At 40.5% G+C, this 22646-nt stretch overlaps 1 protein-coding gene across 1 annotated transcript in view; it reads right to left on the bottom strand.

Moving 5' to 3' along the window:
- The window catches only part of plxnb1a (plexin b1a), a 59834-nt gene that overhangs the window by 22301 nt on the left and 14887 nt on the right, over window positions 1-22646 (bottom strand). Inside the window, exons 2-8 of the mRNA XM_029506022.1 lie at window positions 8942-9034; window positions 7561-8429; window positions 7147-7389; window positions 5357-5539; window positions 1980-2108; window positions 307-407; window positions 88-220 (exon numbers count right to left, since the gene is read on the bottom strand). Of these exons, the coding sequence (XP_029361882.1) occupies window positions 88-220; window positions 307-407; window positions 1980-2108; window positions 5357-5539; window positions 7147-7389; window positions 7561-8421 (1650 nt within the window). The 5' untranslated portion in view covers window positions 8422-8429; window positions 8942-9034. The remainder of the gene's footprint in view (window positions 1-87; window positions 221-306; window positions 408-1979; window positions 2109-5356; window positions 5540-7146; window positions 7390-7560; window positions 8430-8941; window positions 9035-22646) is intronic.

Here is a 22646-nt window from a genome sequence, read left to right as displayed (position 1 = left end):
TGAATTCAGGTCAGACTCAGACAAGCAAACAAGTGAATATTTTAGTTCATTACTCCAATGTGTTTCCCTCTCCCTCCCCAAAATTACATCAGTTATCTCTCCACGGCTAATGTTGTAGAGGCTGAGGTTCTGAATACTGAGGCACTGCTGCGTCTGGTTGAAACTCCACAACCACTGCTCCTGTAGAGACCCGCGCTGGCATTCCCAACGCTGGCCACACCTGAAACACCACACAAGAGTAGAGAGGTTGAGTGTTTGGAGAAGCCCCACCATTAACCCCTAAACAACACATGCACATGGACATACCTGCCCTCCAAAACACACCAGCCACAGTAGGGATCCTTGGCGGACAGACAGGACTGACAATCCAGGTGATCTCCACATTCTGCCACCGGACGCTTCTCCACCTGAAAAGTGAAGCGAGTGAGGGTCAGTACTCAGAGGCATGCATTTGTGGCAGTACTAAACGTTATCTTTTCATGCTCAGCTCTCTGCTTAATCAAAGAAGGCACAAGGTCAGCTGAATGGTTTGTGAGATAACAGATCATGAAAGCACTGCCACATTATTATAATTTTTTTTCATTACATTTTTTAACATGACTTCCCAGCTCTTTTGCTGTTTCAGTCCATAGGCTCATCAATATCTGTGTTCTTAAACAACCTTCAGAGAGCACTATATAAAACCTGAAAAGCACTTATTTGTTTTTACACCATCTTCCACATTTATTTGAGTGTTAATGAATTAGTCAATAGCATAATAAATAACCACCATACATGCAAATCAGTGGGCTTGCTAGCTTCCTATGAAAATTACAGACAAGTCACAGTTAAGCAGGCTTCATTATTTAATGTGACCATTTTGACCAAAATAAATTATAACTTGCAGCCTTTTTTAAAAAAATGCTAATGCAAATCTTCACAGACGTCTCATTGCCCATGTGTTATTTCATTATTATTTTATAGTAGCTTTCTCCAGATGTACAACAATAAATCAGACTCCAAGAAAAATTCAGCTTGCTTGAAACAATATAAACATTGAATATACTGTATTTTGCAGACTATAAGGTGCACCGCATTATAAGGTGTGATATCAATGAATTAGTCTATTTTCATACATAAGGCGCATGATAAAACATATGACGTTGCAATCCATATCCAACCAAGCACCAACGTTAATAAAAGGTCCCTGTGCCAGCTGGGAATGCTCTGACAATCCATCAAGCGGAGCAGCTTCGTTGCTTACCAAAGTCGCACTAAAGCATTTTGACAAATTTTGGAGCACAGTGTACCACATAACATTGGTTCGAGGTCAGTAAGCACAACAAGAATTCATACATAAGGCACACCGGACTATAAGGCGCACTGCTGATTTTTGAGAAAATTTAAGGATTTTAAGTGTGACTTATAATGCAAAGAATATGGTAACTCAAGGTCCATTTTTGGATTAAGAAGTTCAGTTCATTCACTGTTATGAGCAGCACTTTCCCAAATCCATTTATCAGCCTCTCACACAGACACACTTTACCGGGAGTGTGCCAACACATGATCAATACCATTGTTATGTCTGACCTTACACCTCTTGCTGACTGTTGTACCCATCATAGTAGGGTTAGTGACCTTTGACCTTTGCAGCCAGCTGGCCTCTCTGTTTTCTTTTATGCTATTTGCCTCTTATTCTTCTATCCTTTTTTTCATGAGTGAAGCACAGCTTGAGCAAGTATTAAGGCCTGAAAAACTGACAACATTATGTGCTGATAAATGATGGCCACGTTCAGTTTCCTGTATGGAGACATCTGGACAAATGGCTGGACGGACTGGATCCCCAAGATGGCCGCAGCTGTCGATGCATCTGTTGAGTTGTTTCAGCTTCAAACACATTGAACCTATAAAAGCCTCCTTGCCCACCCAGACTGTTGTTTTCACATTCTCCTTCCTTTTTGGCAGGAAATGAAATTATGAATCTTTTGTCTGTGACTTACATTGTTTTTGGTCATGATGTAGATGTGGGCTTCGTTCTGATCCAATACAAGATCGCTGTTAATCGGCGAGTTAAGATGGATTGTATTATTTGCGTATACCTCCACTGTACCATCTTGGCCAAGATAAACCTGAAAAACAAAGAGAAGATTCAGAAATTGTGATATATATGATACATAATAATTATCACTGTCACTTATTTTTCACAGAGGCACGGAGGCAAGACAGAACGCAGCTAGCTTCCAGTTTTTTGTCCGACACTTCTGGTCAAGCAGGCTTCACCACTGTGTAGCTATTAGCTAACTTGTGTCTACCGCAGCTGTTTTTTGGTTAAGTAATGGCATCAAGGAAAACCCGGATCTCTTGTGCAGTTAGGGGCTATAATAATAACTGGTATAAATGCAAAGTTTACCTAGAAGGGGAGTGTTTTGAATATCGGCCACGTACGACAGCTGAATGTGGATGTAAGGCACGATATGATCTGCATCCTCCACCTAAAGACGATAAATCCCTTTGCTATCAAACATGTCATGTCCACTTGTTTTTTTTTTTTCTTTAATCTAGTTACAGACCATTGTGCCTTGATTGTGCTTTCATTTTTACATATGATATACATAAATATATAATGTAAATGTAAACCATTTACTAAACAATTACAATTTATGAGAAAGAGGGTGTTTCTTGAATGAGCTTGCTTTATTCTGAACAGTTTGTGTTTGTCACCTCTATTTTTCATTAATTCTTCTATTTTTGTGATTATATTTCAAGACTTTTACCAAAAGAGTTTCAGAGTATATAATTACACATACAGCTTGATGTTAAATAAAATGTCTTCTCATTTTCAAGTGTCAATTAAATTTTTAAATCACACGTGAATGCAGGAACACCCGGCCAATGTAGTAAGGACCCCGGCAGAGTGGAGGTCAGATTTGCTTTGGCTGGGCAGTACATCAGCTTTGTACTGGAACTGGTACTGTCAGTCGGTAAGCGTCTGAGGATGTGGTACCAGCCTCGCATCTTGTTTTATTACGGTTTCTTTATAGTGTACCCATGACACTGTTGATCAACATTAGCTTGTACTGTTTGCTCCGGTAAGGGAAAGCGGCTGACCGGAAGTGCCGCACAAAAACACAGAAGTTACTTCCGTGTTTGAAAATAAGGTGGATAGAGAGACACTTTTACACAAAATAAGTGGTAGGTGCTGCAAGGCTGTCAAAAAAGAAAATAACACAAGAGGAATATCTTCTTCAGCTTACAAATCAAAAATAAATCGAATTACTGTTGCGCAGGATTGCAGGAGAAGTGGCAATGAATGTGATTACCACACAGTCAAATCTAATATGAAGAACAGGAAGACACCTCGAGCTTAAGTGAATCACAGGCCTTCAAACTCTCATGTTACATTAACGTTAACGTGATTATCAGAGGTTTTCATGCCCCCTTCCATAAAGCGCTCACTTGATCACTGTGAAGAGCATGGAGACTCAGTTGCCCCATTAAAAGGATACACTCAACACATAATGGCATTGGGAAGCTGCAATACTTGGTGACTGAATGTTTTCTGCAGTTTTCTGTTTTGCTTCTGTTATTTTGTGGAGAATAGAGTGATATATTAAGTTAATATGTTGGGATTTTTTTCACAGTCAATCTTAAAAACAGCACTCGGATGTTTGAGACTTCATCATCTGAAACAGTCAAGTTCAGTAAAGTTATACCCTCAGTAAGTTTCCTCTGACAGTGTTACCTTGCTAAGGGGTGGGGAAAAGAAAGACAAACAGGAAATGTATTTTAAAAAAGTCAATTTGGAAGATTTAAGACATCAGTGCCATCTGAAAGAGTTATGTTGCCATCTCTGAATAACAATGAGCAGATGAGCTTTCAGATATGCGGAACACTAAGGTAAACCTGGTCTATGCATTGTCAGAATCAATGCCAGTCCAACTGTGCATTGTGTGATAAGTAGTCAAAAACCATCCTACCCGAGTCAACAAGTAGTTTGCGCCTCTGTAAAAAAAAAAAAAAAAAAAAGTCACATGCAGCTGATTTGATGTACATGTTTTTGTTTAGCAGCATGTTGCCCTTTGTATTTGTAGTTTATCATTGGTTTAGAGACAGTATTATCAATTAACCATTCATCGTCAGTTACTGGTTGGTCAAAGAAGCCCAGCTATTAGCCAAAAAATAAAAAAATAAATAATAATTAAAAAAAAAAAAACTTAAAGCACAAGTCTAAAAAATTATTCAAAGACCTTGGAAGAACAAGGACTGCCTCAGTAGCATATATGGGAATATAAGTGTGGTATATATATAAGTGGGTTAAGACAGACATGAAAAAGTTATTGAGCAGTTTTTAAGACACTATAGTGATTCACATTGATTTCATGCAGGCCTTTGATTCCCTGAGAGGAAACAAAGGTCAAGCTCAGTGAGAGACTGATACCACTCTCCATTTTTTCTGTAAAATGTGAAAGCAGAAAGACGAAGCTGGCCCCTAAAGCTCACAAGTTACAACTAATTGATCAAATTCATACAAGTTGAGAGAAATTCAAAGTGCCTTTGAGGCTGGATTTATCTTTCTGGGAGATATGGGGGTAGTTTTAACATTACAGAGAGTCAAATAGCCAATGTGGTAAAAAATAGAGCAGCTACTAAATACTGTTCTTTTTTTTCCTTTAAATTGTGTCTTTCCACATGAAGAGTTGCCTTCCCTCTCTTAAATCTTAAACCAACTGATGAAACATGTCAATGTTAAACAGTTTTGACACATAGACAAGCTGAGGTTTCTCTTGTCTTAATTGTCTTGGCATCTCTCCTTCATGTTATCATACTACACAAATACACACTTATTTAAGGGAGAACTGGCATGGTGGGAAAGGAAGCTGATGCTGCTTAGATGCTATGCTTCTCACTGTTGGACGGCAGCATGCTGCCACTCACATTCTTTTAAATGTAAAGCTGGAGCCTGGTATGCATGTCTGTGTATGTTGGAAAGGCGTGGAAGTCAGAAAGGCTGGACTCTTGCAATCACACAGTGATACAGATGCATATGAGAACCGTCAGAGACCTGGACAGAAAAAAAAAGTTTATTTGATGTGAAGTGAGTTTGCTTTCCTGGGAAGCGATTCATAGGTGAACTTGAAAAAAGCAGATGGGAACTGCCTCAAGGTTGGGGCTGTAGAGAGACCTTGAGTGAGCCCTACCGTATGCGTGGTATAATAGGATATTACCCAATGACCCAAATATTCCCATGATAATGAGATCCTCATTTGTCTGAGGCGTCTCCTTGCCTGGCATCTGGTTCATGCCTGGACAGGCTAAAGGGCGTCAAGAAATTGGCAGAAAAATAAAAGTATGCATGACTTCAAATGGGATAAGCTACCTTATACAGAGTCCCTTTGGAGTCTCCCAGGAAGGCGATGCTGTGTCCGTCTCTGACACTGACAGCCACAGCAGTGAGATGGGCAGCTGAGGTGTGCCACAGGGTTTGAGCTTCAAGCGGAGTTCGGCTGGCCATCGGGCTGGGGGTGTGGTCAGAGCCACAGGGATATGCATTCAGGGTATTCTGTGAAATTTTGCCAGAGGATTTTGTGAGCAGGGTTTTCCATCCATTCATCTTCTATTCTTTCCTATCACTGAATACTCTTAGTTAATAACAGCATTGAACAGAAGGTCTGAGCAGACTGATTCAGAAGCAAACTCATTCATTTGGCCTGGCAAAACAAGCACTCCAAATCCTGCTTTTCATTAATTCTGTGAGCTCTGGCTCCACATAATTGGCACTGACAGATAGAGTTGAATGGGATATCTTATTATAGCCTACTTACAGTTTGTTTATTGAAAAATTAACATGGGTGGTGGACTGTGATCTAATAGATCTATCTTGTCCCTGTTGTGACACAGCCTGACATCAGGCACCACTTTTATTGTGATACAACTTAAATGTGGCACAATTTTGTTGGGGCCTGGTGGTTTACTGGTGATTGGCTTTCAAAAAATGTATTTAACTATCAATAGTAAAAATATTAACATTAACTGATAACTTTAATATCAATGCTTACCTCAGGGCACCATCCTTAAACAGAACCCATAGCCAAATCACCAATTCAGTCTCATGAAATACTATTAATTTGGATCACTCAAGCTGATAAGCCTGAGGAGAGGCTTATCAGTTATTGTAGACCTGCTTAATGTAGACCAGGGTAACATGCCTTACAGCGGCCAATAGCTGCTGGAATTACAAATTGCGGTTGTCTTCTCACATAGATGTGAAAAGATGAGCACTGTGGGTGCCGAGTTCAAAGGACTCTCTTTTGCCTGTGGAACAAAGGAGCGTGTCATCTTGTCCTTATCATGAATGCGCTGTGGCTCAACATCCCCCTCTTCATTTAATCATCTCTTGTCTTTCTTTCAGCATAATCTTTCTCTACAGTCTCCCTTCCTGCACTACAGTTTTGACCATGTTTTACCCCCCTCTCTTATTCTCCTATGACAGTGGGTTTTAAAAGGACTCCAATCCTCCCTTGTCACTGCTCATTAAGCAGCAGCACAGCTGATTCGGGGTTAGTTTGGTTTATTGATCACTAATGAGCTCATTAAATAATTCTGATAGCTGGGGCCTTAGTTTCGGTTGGGGGTGGGGGGTCGGGGTGGGCACTGAAGGCTGCAGCTGGGCAAAACTGCTCCTCCAACTACTTTTAAGCACTGAGCCTAATTACAGGACATTCAACCATCCATTACACAGAGCCACAATTTCTTCCTGTCTCTCAGCTTAGTCTTGCCAGTGAAGTCATCCTTTGTTACTTTCCTCTGTTTTGTCTTCCTCCGAACACTGAACTTGAATCAGTCAGTAAATGCATGTTGCAGAAAGACAACTGGAAATTATTCATAATGATGTATAGCTGAAATATGTGTACATTAAGCAATTGCCATGCTCAAAAAGCAGAAAACACAGAAACACGTGACTCACCTGAAAGGACCACAGAAAAACAATAATTCAAGAGGCTCATACAATCATCTCATTCATAGAATGGTTGTTCTCAGTTAATTGCTTTTGCTCCAACAAACAAAGGCTACTTCAACATTAAATGGATGTAGATGCTTCAACATACATGTATAAAAAAAAAAAAAGAGAGAGAGCAAGAGCGAGAAAAAAAATTATTGTATCCTTACCAGGGGCAGGTTGGCACAGCTTGACTTGACCTCGTACTCAATGTAGGCTACCTCTCCTCTTCCTTCCTCTCGTCCATCTTGTGTGTAACAGAGGTCACGGGTAGAGTCAATGTGCCTGTCAAGCTCATCGAGAGGGTAAACACACAGGGCCGAGGCATCCACAGGACCATTCTTTGTGGAGCTGATATGGGTGGAAAAAACTCCAAGCAGGTCTGTGCCTTCCTGACCTGCACCTTGGCCTACCTGTTGCAACAAAGGTGTGGGAAAATTTAAACAGCAGCCTGTATCAGAGGAGCAATTTTGATTCTGAGAGAAAATTAAGAGCAAGGTCTCTGATGACAAAATATTCAACTATTTTGAGTTGTTTTGATAAACAAATATCTTTTGGAGGAATGTATTAATGTGTGGCAGAACCTGGGCCGCTTGGAGTAGGTTGTACGTCCTTGAATGAGAGCTTGCTGAATGGCAGACAAGAGGAACTTCCACGTAGGAGTAATAGGAGGGGTCATCTAGACACACTCGTGCGGCATAGGTACGGTACTCCCTTGATGCTGACTTGATGTCACGGCGGTAAAACAAGAAATACACGTACGAGTGCCGAGTGAATGCTGTAACAAAATGGTGGTCATATTCTGACAACCGCCCAGCAACAGCCAGCTTAGCTGTCTCCTCGTAGGAGAAGATGGGCTCTGACGAAAGGTGGCGGGTAGAGATGGGCGGGTGGCTGGCAGTATAACCCCTTCCCACGTACATCACCGTCCTTCCACCACGAAGCCCCACCACCAACCCCACAGTTGACACTGATGGATCGTTGGCTGCAACGTATTGCGTGTCCACAGGCCTCTCAGTGGAGAAGAGAACTGTTCTGATGGATGAAAGGTTGCGTTTCTGGCAGGTGCCCTGGTGGACGCTCCCACAGGTGATCAACTCCAAAGCATTTGGATCCACCAGCAGTAACTTGTTGTGATTGCTGGTTCTCCTGGCCTGGGGACAGTTGTCCTCGTTCACTGGGGGAAGGCATTCTTTGCTGTCACTGACGGGGCCGGTTGTCTCCTCTTGTTCCAGCTGGAGTCCATCCAGTGCATTCAGTTGGAAGAGGCGATCCCTTGCCCCCACATACACCAACCCCACAGAGGGGTCTGGGTGGAGCACAAGGTGCTGGAATTCAGTACCATTTCGGGAAAAACTGGGGTAAGACCGACTGTGGGCAGAAGCAAAGATGACGGGGAGGAGGAACGAGAGCAGGGTGAAGATCAGAGCCTTCCCATGTAGCATGGCAAATGCTGTGATGGAAGAAAAAGAGCGAGGTTAAAGGTCTTAACAAAAAGATGTTGGAGGTTGAAAATTTGCAATTAATTGTGCTAAAAGCTGCTTTCTTACAGTTGAGTACATTGCAAGTTGTGGCTGGGAAAATGTTATAATGTAGTGGGAAGCTCTTAAAAATTTTAAAGAGCAAGAAAATTTTTTTTCATTTTCAACAGAGAAGTATATCCTACATTTTGTCTGTCTGTTGTTTGTCCCACAAAGCTCCACTAAAATCTTTTAAACACACTTTAATGAGCCAGGCAATTCCATTGGAGGATTTGTTTGTTCATCAGTATGAAAAGGGAGAAGTAGTTTGTTTCTAGTCTGTCCAGTAAACACAGTATGAGTAGTGGAAGACACATTCAGAGCACGTGAACAAGGTAAGTCTGTTTTTGTGTAATATGTGCAAGAAAGTAAAGCTCACAGCTGTTTGCTTAAAGTAAAATTCACATTTACGATTTTCATTAATAACACTTGAATGACATCTCACCATCTATGTTCTCTGTTAAGATGAAGACGTCCTCTGTCCGTTCAACTGCTATCAGATCCCATTCCTTTCCTCGCTCGATGAATGATTATTTATCTGCAAGCAGAGACAAAAAGATAGACAAAGACATGACTAAGCGATAGATGTCTCTCTTGCAGCATTATTCATCAAAAGGTCATAGCATCTAGTATACGATTACACACACGCATCCATGGGCATGATATAGATGCCATTTATTGGATTGAAAACACCAGCAGTATCCGCTACAGTTGGACCAATAATAAAAAAAAAACAAAAAACAAACCCAAACACTCAATTCTCCTTTCCACAGCCATCACTCAACACTTCTGAGGAGAGTAGTCTGTGGACACAGAGTCTTCACATTAGAGATAAAACCCCTTCAATTATTGAAAAGGATCCTCAGACCTTTCATTGACCTCGCAGAGAAAGGTTGCACCACAATAAATAAATAACTAAAACCACAGTTAGTGGAGCAAATCTTTACACAAGACAACCATAAAGTACACCAAATATTAAATTAGAACTGAGATAATTTTTATTTATAAATATTTTGCACTTGCTAGTGTGGCTAGATTACACAGACATTTGACATGCTGTGTCAACTTGCCTAACAGTCTGCCCCCTGAGGCAGTCTAGACAAAGAAGGGGTAGCGCTGGAAGGGTGGGGACTAAGACATCTGTGTGTGTCTGTGTGTGTCTACAACCAGGGGCCATCAAGGAGCAGGTGTATGTGTCTTAATATGTGTGTGGTAAGAGGGTGAGTGCTGTTCCGACTTCCTTTTTACTTATTCATGAGCAGCCTAAGAAGTATAATAAGCAACAAATTCAAAGACAAATTCTCTGTGCCTCATGTTTTATTGAGTCAAATCTGCTTGTGGATTGCCACAATGTTTTGTCCAGATCTGATCTTTCAGTTTTCTAAGTGCCACTTCAATATTTTTTTGTCATTTTTGAAATATTCCAGCGTTCACATTCCCAGGATCACTGCTTGTTATTTAGTAATTTCAAACAGGTAGTTTTCCTGATGTGATGACAATGGCTAAGGTGACAAACGCACTATATCAAATTACAGACCCATGTCTTTGCTACCTTGGTTTTCAAATATATATATAAAAAAAAATTAAATAGACTGGGTGATTTTATGGAGAAATATGAGTTATTGAGTGGCCATCAACATGATGTTTAGGAGCATCTGATCAACATCCTGAGCAGGGATAGAATTTGTAGAAAATACAGTGACAGCTATAGATAAGAAACAATATGCTGCAGGTGTTTTAGTTGATTTATGTAAAGCATTTGACACAATTAATCATTCCTTACCTCTGCATAAACTGGAGTATGATAGCATAAGAGCAAATAGGTGTTACACTAAATTAAATAAGTTATTTAAATAATAGGTTATAGTATGTAAAAATTAATAATATTGTAACACATTTTAAAAAAGTTGTTCCTCAAGGTTCCGTATTGGGACCTAAGTTATTTTAAGTTATTTGAATGAAATTTGCACGGTATTAAACATTAACATTAAAGAATTGTTGACAAGAGTAGAAAAGGAGTAGGCCATGTGATGTGAATGGTTTGATATCAGTAAGTAATCATTAAATGAAAATAAAATAATGGTTATGGTGTTTGGTGGTGTTAGGACTAATTATGAAATTAAAATTTCATATTTTGCGGATCCTAAGGTGCACCGCATTATAAGGAGCGATATCAATGAATGGTCTATTTTCATACATAAGGCACACCGGGTTATAAGGCGCATGACAAAACATATATAAAGCAAAGCACAGTATGTACTGGTATTACAAAAAGTGGCAGAGGTAAGTGTACTGCGTACTGTTCTCTGATTGGTTCATCATTGCCAGAGACAGAAAACACCTGACGTTAGTGTGACGTGACGGAACAATGTTGTATTCCAACATTTGATTATAATTGGATTATGATATGGATTTGAAAATTGGGTTTAAGTGAAAAACCTAACGTTGGCTTGGATGATGGTTGGTTGCCAGCACTACATAATTAGTTATCTATCTGACGTTGCAACCCATATCCAAGCAAGGACCAACGTTAATACAACTCTCTGTGTCAGCTGGGAATGCGCCGACAATCCATCAAGCGGAGTGGCTTCGTCACTTAACAAAGTCGCACTAAAACATTTTGACAGATTTTTGAGCACAGTGTACCATATAAAATTGGTCCGAGGTTAGTAAGCACAACAAGAATTCATACATAAGGCGCACCGGATTATAATGCGCACTGCACTGAGAAAATTTAAGGATTTTAAGTGCGCTCTACAGTGCGAAAAATATGGTACTTGAATTAATAAAGCCACAAAAATAATGATAAGTTTGGTTTAATTGAGCACTTTTTAGAAAGCAAATTTATGTCTGTTCAGTGAATTTGATCCTATCACAGTGAAAACAGTTACTTAGTCCAGTCCTGAAGAACAATACCTTGCAAATGTGGATTTTTATTTCCAGCCTCTGTGACACAGCCTGGCAAACACTGGTTTCCTCACTTGCTCTTTGATGCCCATTCCAACACAGTCGGACCATTGCTAAATGGTCAATTAATAATTTAATAAAGACTGTGGTCTAGACCTGCTCTATATGTAAAGTGCCTTGATGTAACTTATAATTTGGCGCGATAAAAATAAATCTGATTTGATTTGCTTTGACATTATTAATAGCCTAGAGTGACCGCCATCACCATGGGAACTTCCTCTCAACAGCTGACGAGGACTGCTTCACTCCACTGAGATCAGACTGAATGACTGTGATGTGGAACAAAGAAATAAATTTGCAGTTATGTAAATGAAGAAAGGGAAAGTCCACTCTGGAATATTCCTCCTAACATCCAAGATCTTTAATGGCAGCCCAACAGTTTCACTTCATCCATCAAGAACCACTTGTCAACTCAGATTTCTTTTTGAATGTCAGTAAGGGAGGATTGTGGATTTCCAGGAACATTTATTAGCGTATTTGCTTTTATTATTTTTATAATGATCAGATCTTCAAGGTTCACCATCTTTCCTCATTGTATCAGACCTTTGCCACAATGAAAGCTCAAACTTTTACTCCTGATAGGCAAGCACAAACACCACCGTCACCCTGCAGAGGAGCAGAGGGGCCGTTCTCCCATGCTGCTCACCCAACAATCTCCAGACCTGATCAGTGATGTCTGGTATGCAGCATGTTCAGCCATGGGGCACAGTCCAACAATCTATAAATAACCTCTGGTAGTCCATTAGAATGTCAACCGAACAGGGGAAGGGAGATGCCGGTCGCAAAGAAGCTATGGAGTAAATATTCACATGCAAGTGAATTATAAATAAACGTGTGAATTTCTCAGAATCGTAGTGATGCCACACAGTTGAAACAGGAAGTCTTGACCCAACTCTCTACTTAAACCAACAATTATGACTTTCTCTTGACTGCTGATGGCAGGGGGCATTCCGATTCAATTCTCTTCCCTTCAACAGTATGTGCAAGGGTTATCAAACTTATTTCATGACTTCCATACACTCCTTAGAATGCGTTTCCATCTGTGAACTTCTGCCATAGCCAATCCTATCTGCCTCAAGCTCTTCTCGCTGTCCAGGTTAATGAATCACATTGACAACCAACGAACCAACCATTGTTTTGTTTTGGAGGGTTGACTGGCGTCTCACCCGGACCGCCACCCCCAACTTCATCCTAACATTACCATCTGTAACTACCATCCAAAGGCTACAGTAGAGAGAGGAGTAGCTGGTCTGTTTGAGATCAACAAGGCCTCATTGACAACACACAGGATACCACTGGGAAGATGAAGGCCAGGCACATACATTTGCTGGTAAACACACAGATTTAAAAGAAGGGAGTGGAAAGAGTTGGCACATGTGTTTGGATGACATTAATGACCACTGATAGAGTTAAGCTGGGAGTAATGTTGCTGAAAAGCCTGAAAATTCAATTCCCAATGCCTTTGCAGGAAAGAACTGCAGTTTGCTGTATTTTTTGATAGTGAAGATGGAAATAAAGTAAAAAAAACTAAAACAAAAAAATAACAAATGCACTGGTGTGTTTAACGCATATGCATCTAGAAAAGACACTGCCCCTGCTATGTCAAAACCCTCTGACAAAGGACAGAGGAAACTGCATGACGGCAGAAAAGGGGGTAACCCCAGGTCTGGATTTACCTGCCATCGCTCTCCTTCAGCTGTCACTGACGGCAGACTATCAGGGAAAACCAATGTTTTAAATATCTAACACTATGCCAAGTAGAGATTACCTAGAACCCTTTTTGGATCCTGATATCGAGTCTGACACCTGAACTTGTGATACTGCAGGGAAGAAAGTAGTATTTTATCAAATCAAAATCAAATCAATTTATTTTGCCTGTTTCACATAGATCCACAAAGTGCTTCACAGGTTAAAAAAGAAAGAAGAAAGAAAAAAACCCTCAAAAACCTTGAAACACACATAGAAAATGAAAAAAAACAAAACAAAAAAAAAAAAAAAACATAGAAAAATAAAGCATACAGCATACACAGTTAAGCACTAGTAAAAATGGCAGAGCACTCAGGAACCAGGGGCCTCATTTATAAAACTGTGTATAGGATTGCTACTGAAAGTGTAAGCACACCCGAAAGCCAAAGTTTGCATACAGAAAACAATTGGTTTTATAAAACCCATACTTAAAGCAAGCTTTCCTTTATAAATCACAGACTTAACAAGTGTGCACAGCTGTATCAACTTCATGTCATGCCCTGTACACACCCATTTTAATCATAAATGGTCAATGCAAAGCACCTCATGAATGTGGCCTAGATATAAAATAAAACTGAGATGCTGGGAAGTATTCTGTCAGGAAGGTAAAGAAAGAATTTTTTCTGATGTGGAAGTGGAGACGCTTGTCGTGAGGTGGAGGCCCAAAAAACCATCCTGTTTGGAGGTCACAGCGCCGGAATCACAAACCAAAGGAAGCAAAGTGAGTGCCAATAGGTTGCTGCAGCTGTTAAGTGCTCCTGACCTGACACCAACAGACTCAAAAATCGCATCCATCATTGCCGTCATTCTGGTACACCTGCAAGCGGTTGGGTGCTCACCGATAAAGTACTGCAGCTAAAAAGGGAGACAATAAAAGCAATCAACAACCTGACAGAGAAGTTGAGACAAATGAGAAACGTAATGGTTGAAAAAGCAGAAATATTAAAAGGCAATGTGCAAAAATTAACCTTTAGTTTTCTTTATACATGCCAGATGACATCTGGACAGACTCTTGCACCCTGATAGTGTGACCCTGTTCATATCCCGCTTGTCTTGAAGGGGGCTCTGCCTCTGGGTGGAGGGTGGGGGGATACCATTCCTCTCTACCACATTGTGTAACACATGCTCTTATAATACAGCACACTTTGGCAGGAAGGTAAAGAAGCCTGCCCTCTAACACATCTTTGCAAAGTGTGCCACCATCACAGATGCGTCATTGAAGGACAGTTTAAGTCATTATGGTCCCTGAAGACCTTCTCCCTCCTAATCTTGCCATCAGTCCTCCAGCAGCATTACGCAGGGCTCACCGCTGTATTTATAAGTTTAATCAGTTTGTGCTAACCTCCACCATAAAAAAATCTGTCAGACTGAAGTGAAGTGTATGAAGTAGAGCTGACAAACTGAGAACAGGAAAGTATACAGTATAATGATTGTTAATAGCTAAAAAATAAGAATAAGAACATAAATCGATCCTGAGACACATGGGGAACCAATGCAGCAATTCTATAACAGGTCTAATGTGTGCCTGCCTCTGGTTTTGTCAACACTCGTGCAGCTGAATTATGGATTAGCTGAAGGTTTAAATGCTCTTTTTGGAAGACCAGAAAGCAGGGAATTACAGCAATCCAAACAACTTGAAATAAAAGAAATAATCAGTACCTCTGTGCTGGCATGAGACAGAAACGGACTCTGGCTACGATTTTAAAATGATAAAATCCTATTTTTTTCATATTCCTGATATGTGGAATGAAATCAAGCTCAGAGTCAAAAAGAATGCCCAGGTTCTCAATGCACATGCAATGTACTCAATGTGATTGTTTAAAACCTTGAAATTTTGGCAGACGTTTCTGTCTCTTGCCTTCAGGCACAATCATTAAAACCTCAGTTTTGTCCTGGTGAGCTTTACGAGATTATCTGCCATCCAACTGTATGGACCAGGGTCAGCAGTAGATACGGCAATGTAAAGCTGTGTTTTGTCAGCATAGCAATGAAAATTTATGCTGTCCATCCTGATTACGTCTCTCAAGTGGAAGCATATATAGATTAAAAAGTAATGGACCTAAAATTCAACCTGTAAAACAAAATGTTTTATAGGTTGAATAATATGACGTAAGATCTACAACCAGAGATTGGAATAAAACTAATTAAGAACAGTACTTGAGAGGCCCACCAGCATTCTATACCTGTCGAACAGTATTTGGTGATGTATATTAAAAGCAGTGCTGAGGTCCAGCAGCAACAGGTTCAGCCTGTAGGATCGTGTACAGCAGAAGTTTGGACAGCTCATTTCAGCGGAGCAACTGATGGGATTTTTCTGCGTTTGACTCGAACATACTCTGATTAGCCTATTAAGACCTGCCTGCTCCTTACCTTTTATGAATGTGACATTACTTCTCTCGGTGCAGCATGGCTCAGCTTTTGAATAAAATCTTGACTGTATTATCAAACACAACATAAAAAAAGAAGGCATTAATTCTCACCAACAGATCCTAGTTTTCATAGGAATGCTAGGTGGAAATCATTGAAACATTTGGCCCCAGGTCAAGAATTTATGACACTTTTAGCCTGTGGTGAATGAATAACAAAAAAGGTTGTTGCAAAACTGATCACAGTGTATTCAAGTCAGACACAGGAAAAAAAAAAAAAAAACACTTTACTTGCTCCATTGAAATAAGCTGTCCAAAGTTCTTGTGCGCATGAATCTGTGGGCTAAACCTGATAATCTGCAGATCCTGAAGCCAGGAGCGCTACATCCAACACTAGGAAGACTGCACTCCTGCTCATGTTCAGTCACAAATTCAGCGAATGTTATCTGACATGTCATGACAAGTCGCAACCAATAGCTCAAAAAACAAAACATATCAGAAGTCAGTTCAAAGTAACTTTCACACTGAAACACTAAAAGTACAAGGGCGATCACGCTCTTCCACCGTTGCCAACTCATCAGGAAGGAAAGTCGCTACTGACTGTCCCAAAACTCAGTGGATGATCATTAAATTTGCATAATTTATTTGGTTCATTTTATTCACATACTTGTTTATTTAATTATTCTTCAGACCTCTTAAGCTTTACAGATGATTATTTGTATTAATGTATGCTTATGCAATAATGTATTTGCATTTAAGTTTGTAGCTTTATATAATAATGCATCATAGACCATAGCGCCATGAATGGGTTCAATAAACAAGTTAAATTAATTGAGAGCTCAGACCACCAGAGAGAGATGGAGGTCCTGGGCCAGGGGCCTTTCTGTGCATGTTCTCCCTATGCTTCCCTGAGTTTCATCCCACCGACCAAAGAAATGCATTTTTAGGTTGATTGGTGACTCTAAATTGCCAGGAGTTGTGAGTGTGAATGTTCATCCTTGTCTGTCTCTGTGTGTTGGCCCTGTGATGTACTGGCAAAATGTCCAGGGTGTACCCTGCCCTCACTCAATGTGAGCTGGGATTGGCTGCAGCAGCCCCAACAACCTGGAAATGGGTAAGTGGTGCGAATGAATTAATGTCTGTATGTGTATATGTATCTGTCTTTTAGTGTATGTCTGTGTGTGCATATGTCTAAATATATGTAAATGTCTGTGTGTGTCCATGGCAGTTGATAAACTAATATCAGAGGAGTCTACATCTGCAGCACATATATACCTGTAGCTGCAGCCATCTCCTGAATCTGCAAGGTTGCCGTAATGATGGCCTTAGAGCAGAAACAGAGAGCCAAAAACAAGCAGATTTTTGGCTTGGTTGAGCCTTCAAACTGGGGCCATTAATGAGAAAACGACAATTTCTTACAGAAAATTGACCACACCGTTATCTGTGTCAGACCCAGAGAAAGTTCTGCTGTCTCTGAGAAATTGTAGTGGGGCGAATGGAAGGCATTTATGGTGGACATGTACTTTGGAGATCAAATCCTGTTCAACTCACTGTGTATGTCTGTTCCAAAGTAATGTATGAAATAAATGAATGTCATGGACTTTAACCCTGCCTGTGTTTGTCTGTATTTATGAGTGTCTGTCTGGCTGTCTTTGTATAGGCTTGACTACATGGAATTTAACTTTGTCTGTGTGTGAGTCTTGAATTTTGTATATATCCCTGTGTGTATGTCTGTGTGCATGTGTGTCAATAAACAGTTGATAAACTGCACTCATATTAAAGGAGTCTAACATTAAGTAATTGCTTGCATCTGTGGAATTTGTGTGTGTCTCGATCGTCTTGATCAGGTACACTGTGAGAATTCTCTCATTAAATCATGGTTTGCCGCTGCAGCTGTTACCTGTAGTTCCAGGGTTACTGTGATAAAGCCCTGTTAGCAGAGGCAGAGAGCCCAAAACCAGCTGATTTTCAGCTCGGTGAAGCCCTCAAACTAGGAGCACTTATGACAAAGCGGTAACTCTTCTCAGAGGACTGACCAGACGGTGACCTCGACAACAAATTCCTGAAGCTGTGTATGGTTTTTTGGCTTAAAATGTGGACAGACAGCGACGTAAAACACAGAGAAGGTTCTGATTTTCTCTTGAGAAAATCTATTGGAGTGAATTGGAGAAATAAACGGTGGACATGTCCTTCAGAGTCAAACTACACACAAACGTAATAAACACACATCAACTTTTTTGGTCATTTACGGTAGATTTAGATATGATTAGCAGAGTGTTCCTTGTAAACTTGAATTTGTTACATTGTTAGGATGGTAAGACAGCTTCTCTCCATCCTAACATAAAAAGACATGTTTCTCACGATTGCAGTTATAGCCTCATTTTGCAACTTGAATTGGGAGAACAAATAATCTGTTGCTTTCATTGTGCTTGTGGCATATTTTCAAAGCAGTCAATGAAAAGAAAAGAGATATTCAAGATTTCTCATTCATGAAGAAACAGTGCAGGGCCAGTATTGGTCAGCAGGCTGAAAGTCACTGGGAGTCAGAGTCACTCTGAATTTCTCGGCCTGTGATGCCAGGCGAAAATAAATATAAGGGGAAATTGATTCAGTATTTAATTTGTTATCCTAAAAGACAGTTAATGATGTGTTAACTTTATTAAAAAAAACTGTTACACCAGGGAATGATAAGTTGACAGCAGCAGCAACAGCAGCAGGTCCCTTTCAGTGGTGCAATCTACTTTTGCTGTGCCTAAAGGTCCCCAAGGTAGAATATTAAATTACTAAAATGTTATTGATCCATCATCTAGAAATATGTGAACTCCCCTATTGTTTTTTTTTTTTTGTTTGTTTGTTTGTTTTTTTGGGGGGGGTGTACATTTTTGATTAAAAATTATTTCAAACTTGACCTTCCTAAAATATCTCTTCCAGACATTATTTTAAATTATGTTCTGTGCATAAAATCTGTACAGTGAAAAGTTGAAGTAACTTGACAAAGTTTTAAATTACACCTACTTATTTCCCTCATTCCAGGCATAACTAATAAAAGAATAACGGCATATTGTTTGACTGAATAATTAGCAGATATTCTGCTGGACACAACATGTCTTCTTCACTTTTAAGTGTGCATGCTCTTGAGTCTTGCACCCTCGAACAAGCAATACAACGAAAGAATTGTAAATAAGGGTACATGCGAATCATAATATCAATGATAACAGTGGCAAGGGAAAAGCCAATGAGGTTATGTAGCCAACAAAAGTAAGATGAGGACAGAAATGCAGAGTTTAACAGTACAATCTAAAGATAAATAGATTTAACTTTTTGGACTTTTGGGTGACCCCTAGTTTAACTGGTGGTACCCTTTGTGCCACCTCTATAAAAATGCTCTGGCTCTGCCCCTGCTCCAAAAGTCACCTTTTTTTTTTTTTTTTAAATTTCTTAATCACTAGGGGGGTGGAACACTTGCTAAATATAGCGACAAAACCGTTAAATTGGCAATAGCGCACTCTTCACATCACTCTTAATCCACGTTTAACATCTCGTCAGTGCACCCATGAGCAGTGTCACTACTGGTCATGTGTGTGTAGACTTAGATGGTTAGATCAGTGAAAGCGCTAATATTATGAGAGCCAGATGTGCAAGTTTGGCCTCTCTCCATTTCCTTCGCCTTCTTAAGGGTCAATGGCCATCTTTCTCCCCTCAGTTCACATGCAGACACAGAGGGTCTCTCTCTCCATCCCTCCAGTACACTGAAGGCGCTCTCTGTCTGCTGCTGGAGAGAATAGTGTCCCTTTCACAGCTCCAACACTAAGTGGCTGCACTGAACGGACACAGGATAAAAGCCACTTCCCTTGGAAAGAGAGTCCACACACACATATCTACATGAGTGCTGAGACACAACAGACTTTTTCATGTGCCCACACGCACACTTAGATCATTTTATGACAAGATCCTTTCACCCTGCAGACAGTAACGCTCTCCCTGGAAAAAGCAGGTGTTAGGCTGAGCTGCTTGGTACAACATGACACACACAACCTGAAAGTCACTGTAAGACCTTCAGAGCTTTCATCTGCACCACCGTTAGATCTATTCTGTAAAACAAAAAACACAATCACCAAAGCCACACAATTACTCCATAGACCAGGGTGAGGAGCAATCTGATTTTCATTTTATTTTACATCAACTCCTGATTGTTCAGCATCTACCAATTAAAAAACATTGACTGGAGACACTTTGAAATGTTGTAGTGAGGCTAGACAAGAAAATAGATGACGACTGAGATCCACTTGGCTGTTTCCATGAAGGGTCCTGGTTTTAATCATGTTGACTCACTGTGACACACTTGCATATTATTACACTCCTGTTGTTTTCATTTACTCACTCCATTAATTTCATAATGAATGATGCATTTTCCCTTCCTCCTAATTCAGAATTTTTGATCATGCAGATTGCTTGAAGCTCTGTAAAAAGTCAATGTGAAGCTTACAGTTTTAACACCTGTTTTGACAGCGGGTCCAAGAGGAGAGAAGAAGAGTTTATCACAAGGTCCAAATGGTTTCTCTGAGCATATGACCTTTGACCTTGTGACCCTGACTAGGTTGGAGAAATGGGAGACTGCTGCTTTCATGGAAAAATGACAGAGTGGTATGGATGATACTGTTACTCTTCATCTCAACATTCAACAGGCTCAGGGATCAAAGAGCAGTGAGGAGGAGAAGGAAAAGGCCAGCGGTGAATGTGCTTAATGAAACAGAGACACACAGACACACACACAGAATTACTGACAATAGCAGCTGAGGCCTAATTTAACAATTTAACATTTCAGCCAGCTAAAGGGAAATGCTAGTAGGGCCCAAATGGCCTCTGAGAATGTAGTTTGATGGGAATGAGTGGCAGCCAGGCCTGCCAATGTCAACCAAAATGAATGCATGTCCTTTGGGGAGATGATTTTGGCTGGGTGCTTTCATTATCTTGTTTATGTGTGTGTGTGTGTGTGTGTGTGTACATGTTTTGTGTGTGCAAGACAGAGCTTATTAAGTGGCCAGTGGTCAGATCATTAGAAAGAGCCTCTGTTTACATGGCTGGACCACAACGATGTGGACAGCAGCCAACAAATCCCGCCACAATTTCAGACCTCTATTCTGATAAAGAATGGAGGTCTGAAATGATAAAGTGATAAAAAAAAATAATGAAGAATGATAAAGTGATAAAAAAATTACAAAGAAAAAAAAAGTGCCAGTGTTTTCTTAGTAGGCCACATTCTACTCTACCTCTCCAACCATAACATTTTATTTCCCCACAATAATGAAGAGCTACAAAAATAATTTCAACAGGGCCTTGTACTCTTATTTTGAAATTTTACTAGAAAGACAGTTTGTGGATAAAAATAAAAAGTTTTACATGAAAATCATATATCATCAATCACTATGGCCAAAAATTTCAAAAGAAAGTTAAGATTTTTGTAGAAAGTTAAGAGCTGTATGACATACAAAAGGATATGGCAGATACTATAATATAGCTCTTTTTTAACCTTTCCACTTCTATGCAATTTCTGTTTGGTCTTGCACCAAACAGACATACTCCTTTATGTCTGGAAAATCTGATTGCTAGCATTGTAATGCTAATGTAATTTTAAACGTAGTACATAACTTTGTTGAGCTGCTCCTTCAAGCTCGAGCAAACCAGAAATAGAAATCAGGCTGAAAGTGACCATTGTTGTCCAATGTTGATTACATCTGAAAGCCAATGTGAAATACACAGTCCAGATCGTTTTCAGAACCATAGAGTAAAGCTAAGAAGTAAAGAGGAAGATTTGCAGTCAAATTAACGGATACACTACTTACAGAAAGACCCAGCAGGTTTAAATAGCTCTTCTGTGGCTGCTCTGGAGTTTGAATACAGATCTGGCATATGCTGAAGCGAAGCATTATGTCATGCAGGACGCTCTAGATTGGTCATTGTGTGGTAGAATGCTAGGAAGGTGGCGGTGGGACGTGATGTGTATTAATTTGTTTGTGGATGGTCTGCATGCATTACCACCTACAGTGGTAGTACAGACACATATCCACTCCGAGTCTCTCTCTCTCTCTCACTGTCTTTCACACATACACACACACACACACACACGCACGCCTGTTCTTTCACAGCACTCAATAGCCTGAGAACGCTCTTTGTCATCCTGGGTTGTCGTGACGACGTGCCTGGGTGGAGTGAATAGAGAGGGGAGGACCGGCTCTCTCGGACTCTGGGCATTTTAATCAGCTTGTCACACTACTGTGGTCAAACAACACTTTTGCTTGTCTCCGTCCCTCTCTTAGACCAGAGATATTTCTCTGCTTTTTTCCTTTTCCTTTTCTTTATTGAATAAGCACATCTTCAGCAAAAATCAATCCGGTCTCAGAGCTCTGGAAAACATCATGCCAAATTTTCTGCTCTATTATTGAAGTACAACATCAACTGAGGAAAAAAAGTGCCACATCCAGCCACAAGACCAATGATAGCAACCAGAGTATTGCTGCTAATAAGTCTGGAATGAGAGTGGAAAATATGGTCTGCTGTCCCCCAGGCTTCGCAAAAGCCTAAAGAACTCCCTCCCACATCTATTCCCAGTGTACCTAACTCATTTTGACTCATAACATGCTAAGTTGAGCCAGTTTTGTCCCCCTTTGTTCCCTTTGTCCTATGCTGTCGCCTGTCTCCAGTTCACTCACTCATCTTCATCCGTATCTGGGCCCAGGCTGCTGGAGCCAATCCCAACCATTGGGCAAGGGGCGGGGTACACCCTGGATAGGTCGCCAGTCCATCGCAGGGCCAACACACAAGGACAAACAGAGACCACTCACGCACACATTTACATGTATGGTCAATTTAACATCGCCAGTTAATCTATACATGTCTTTGGACGGTGGGAGGAAACCCACGTAGACACTGGGAGAACATGCAAACTCCGCACAGATGAATCAAACCCACAACCTTCTTATTGTGGGACGACAGCGCTAACCATTTCGCCACCGTGCTGCCCTAGAGCCTATTCAATTTGTTCAGCTCTGTTTGAGCTGTTGAGATGTTTTG

The sequence above is a fragment of the Echeneis naucrates genome, chromosome 7, assembly GCF_900963305.1.
Source record: "Echeneis naucrates chromosome 7, fEcheNa1.1, whole genome shotgun sequence".
Classification (NCBI taxonomy): Eukaryota; Metazoa; Chordata; class Actinopteri; order Carangiformes; family Echeneidae; genus Echeneis; species Echeneis naucrates.
Note: the sequence above shows the minus strand (reverse complement) of the source record. Positions and strands in the feature narration are given on the sequence as shown.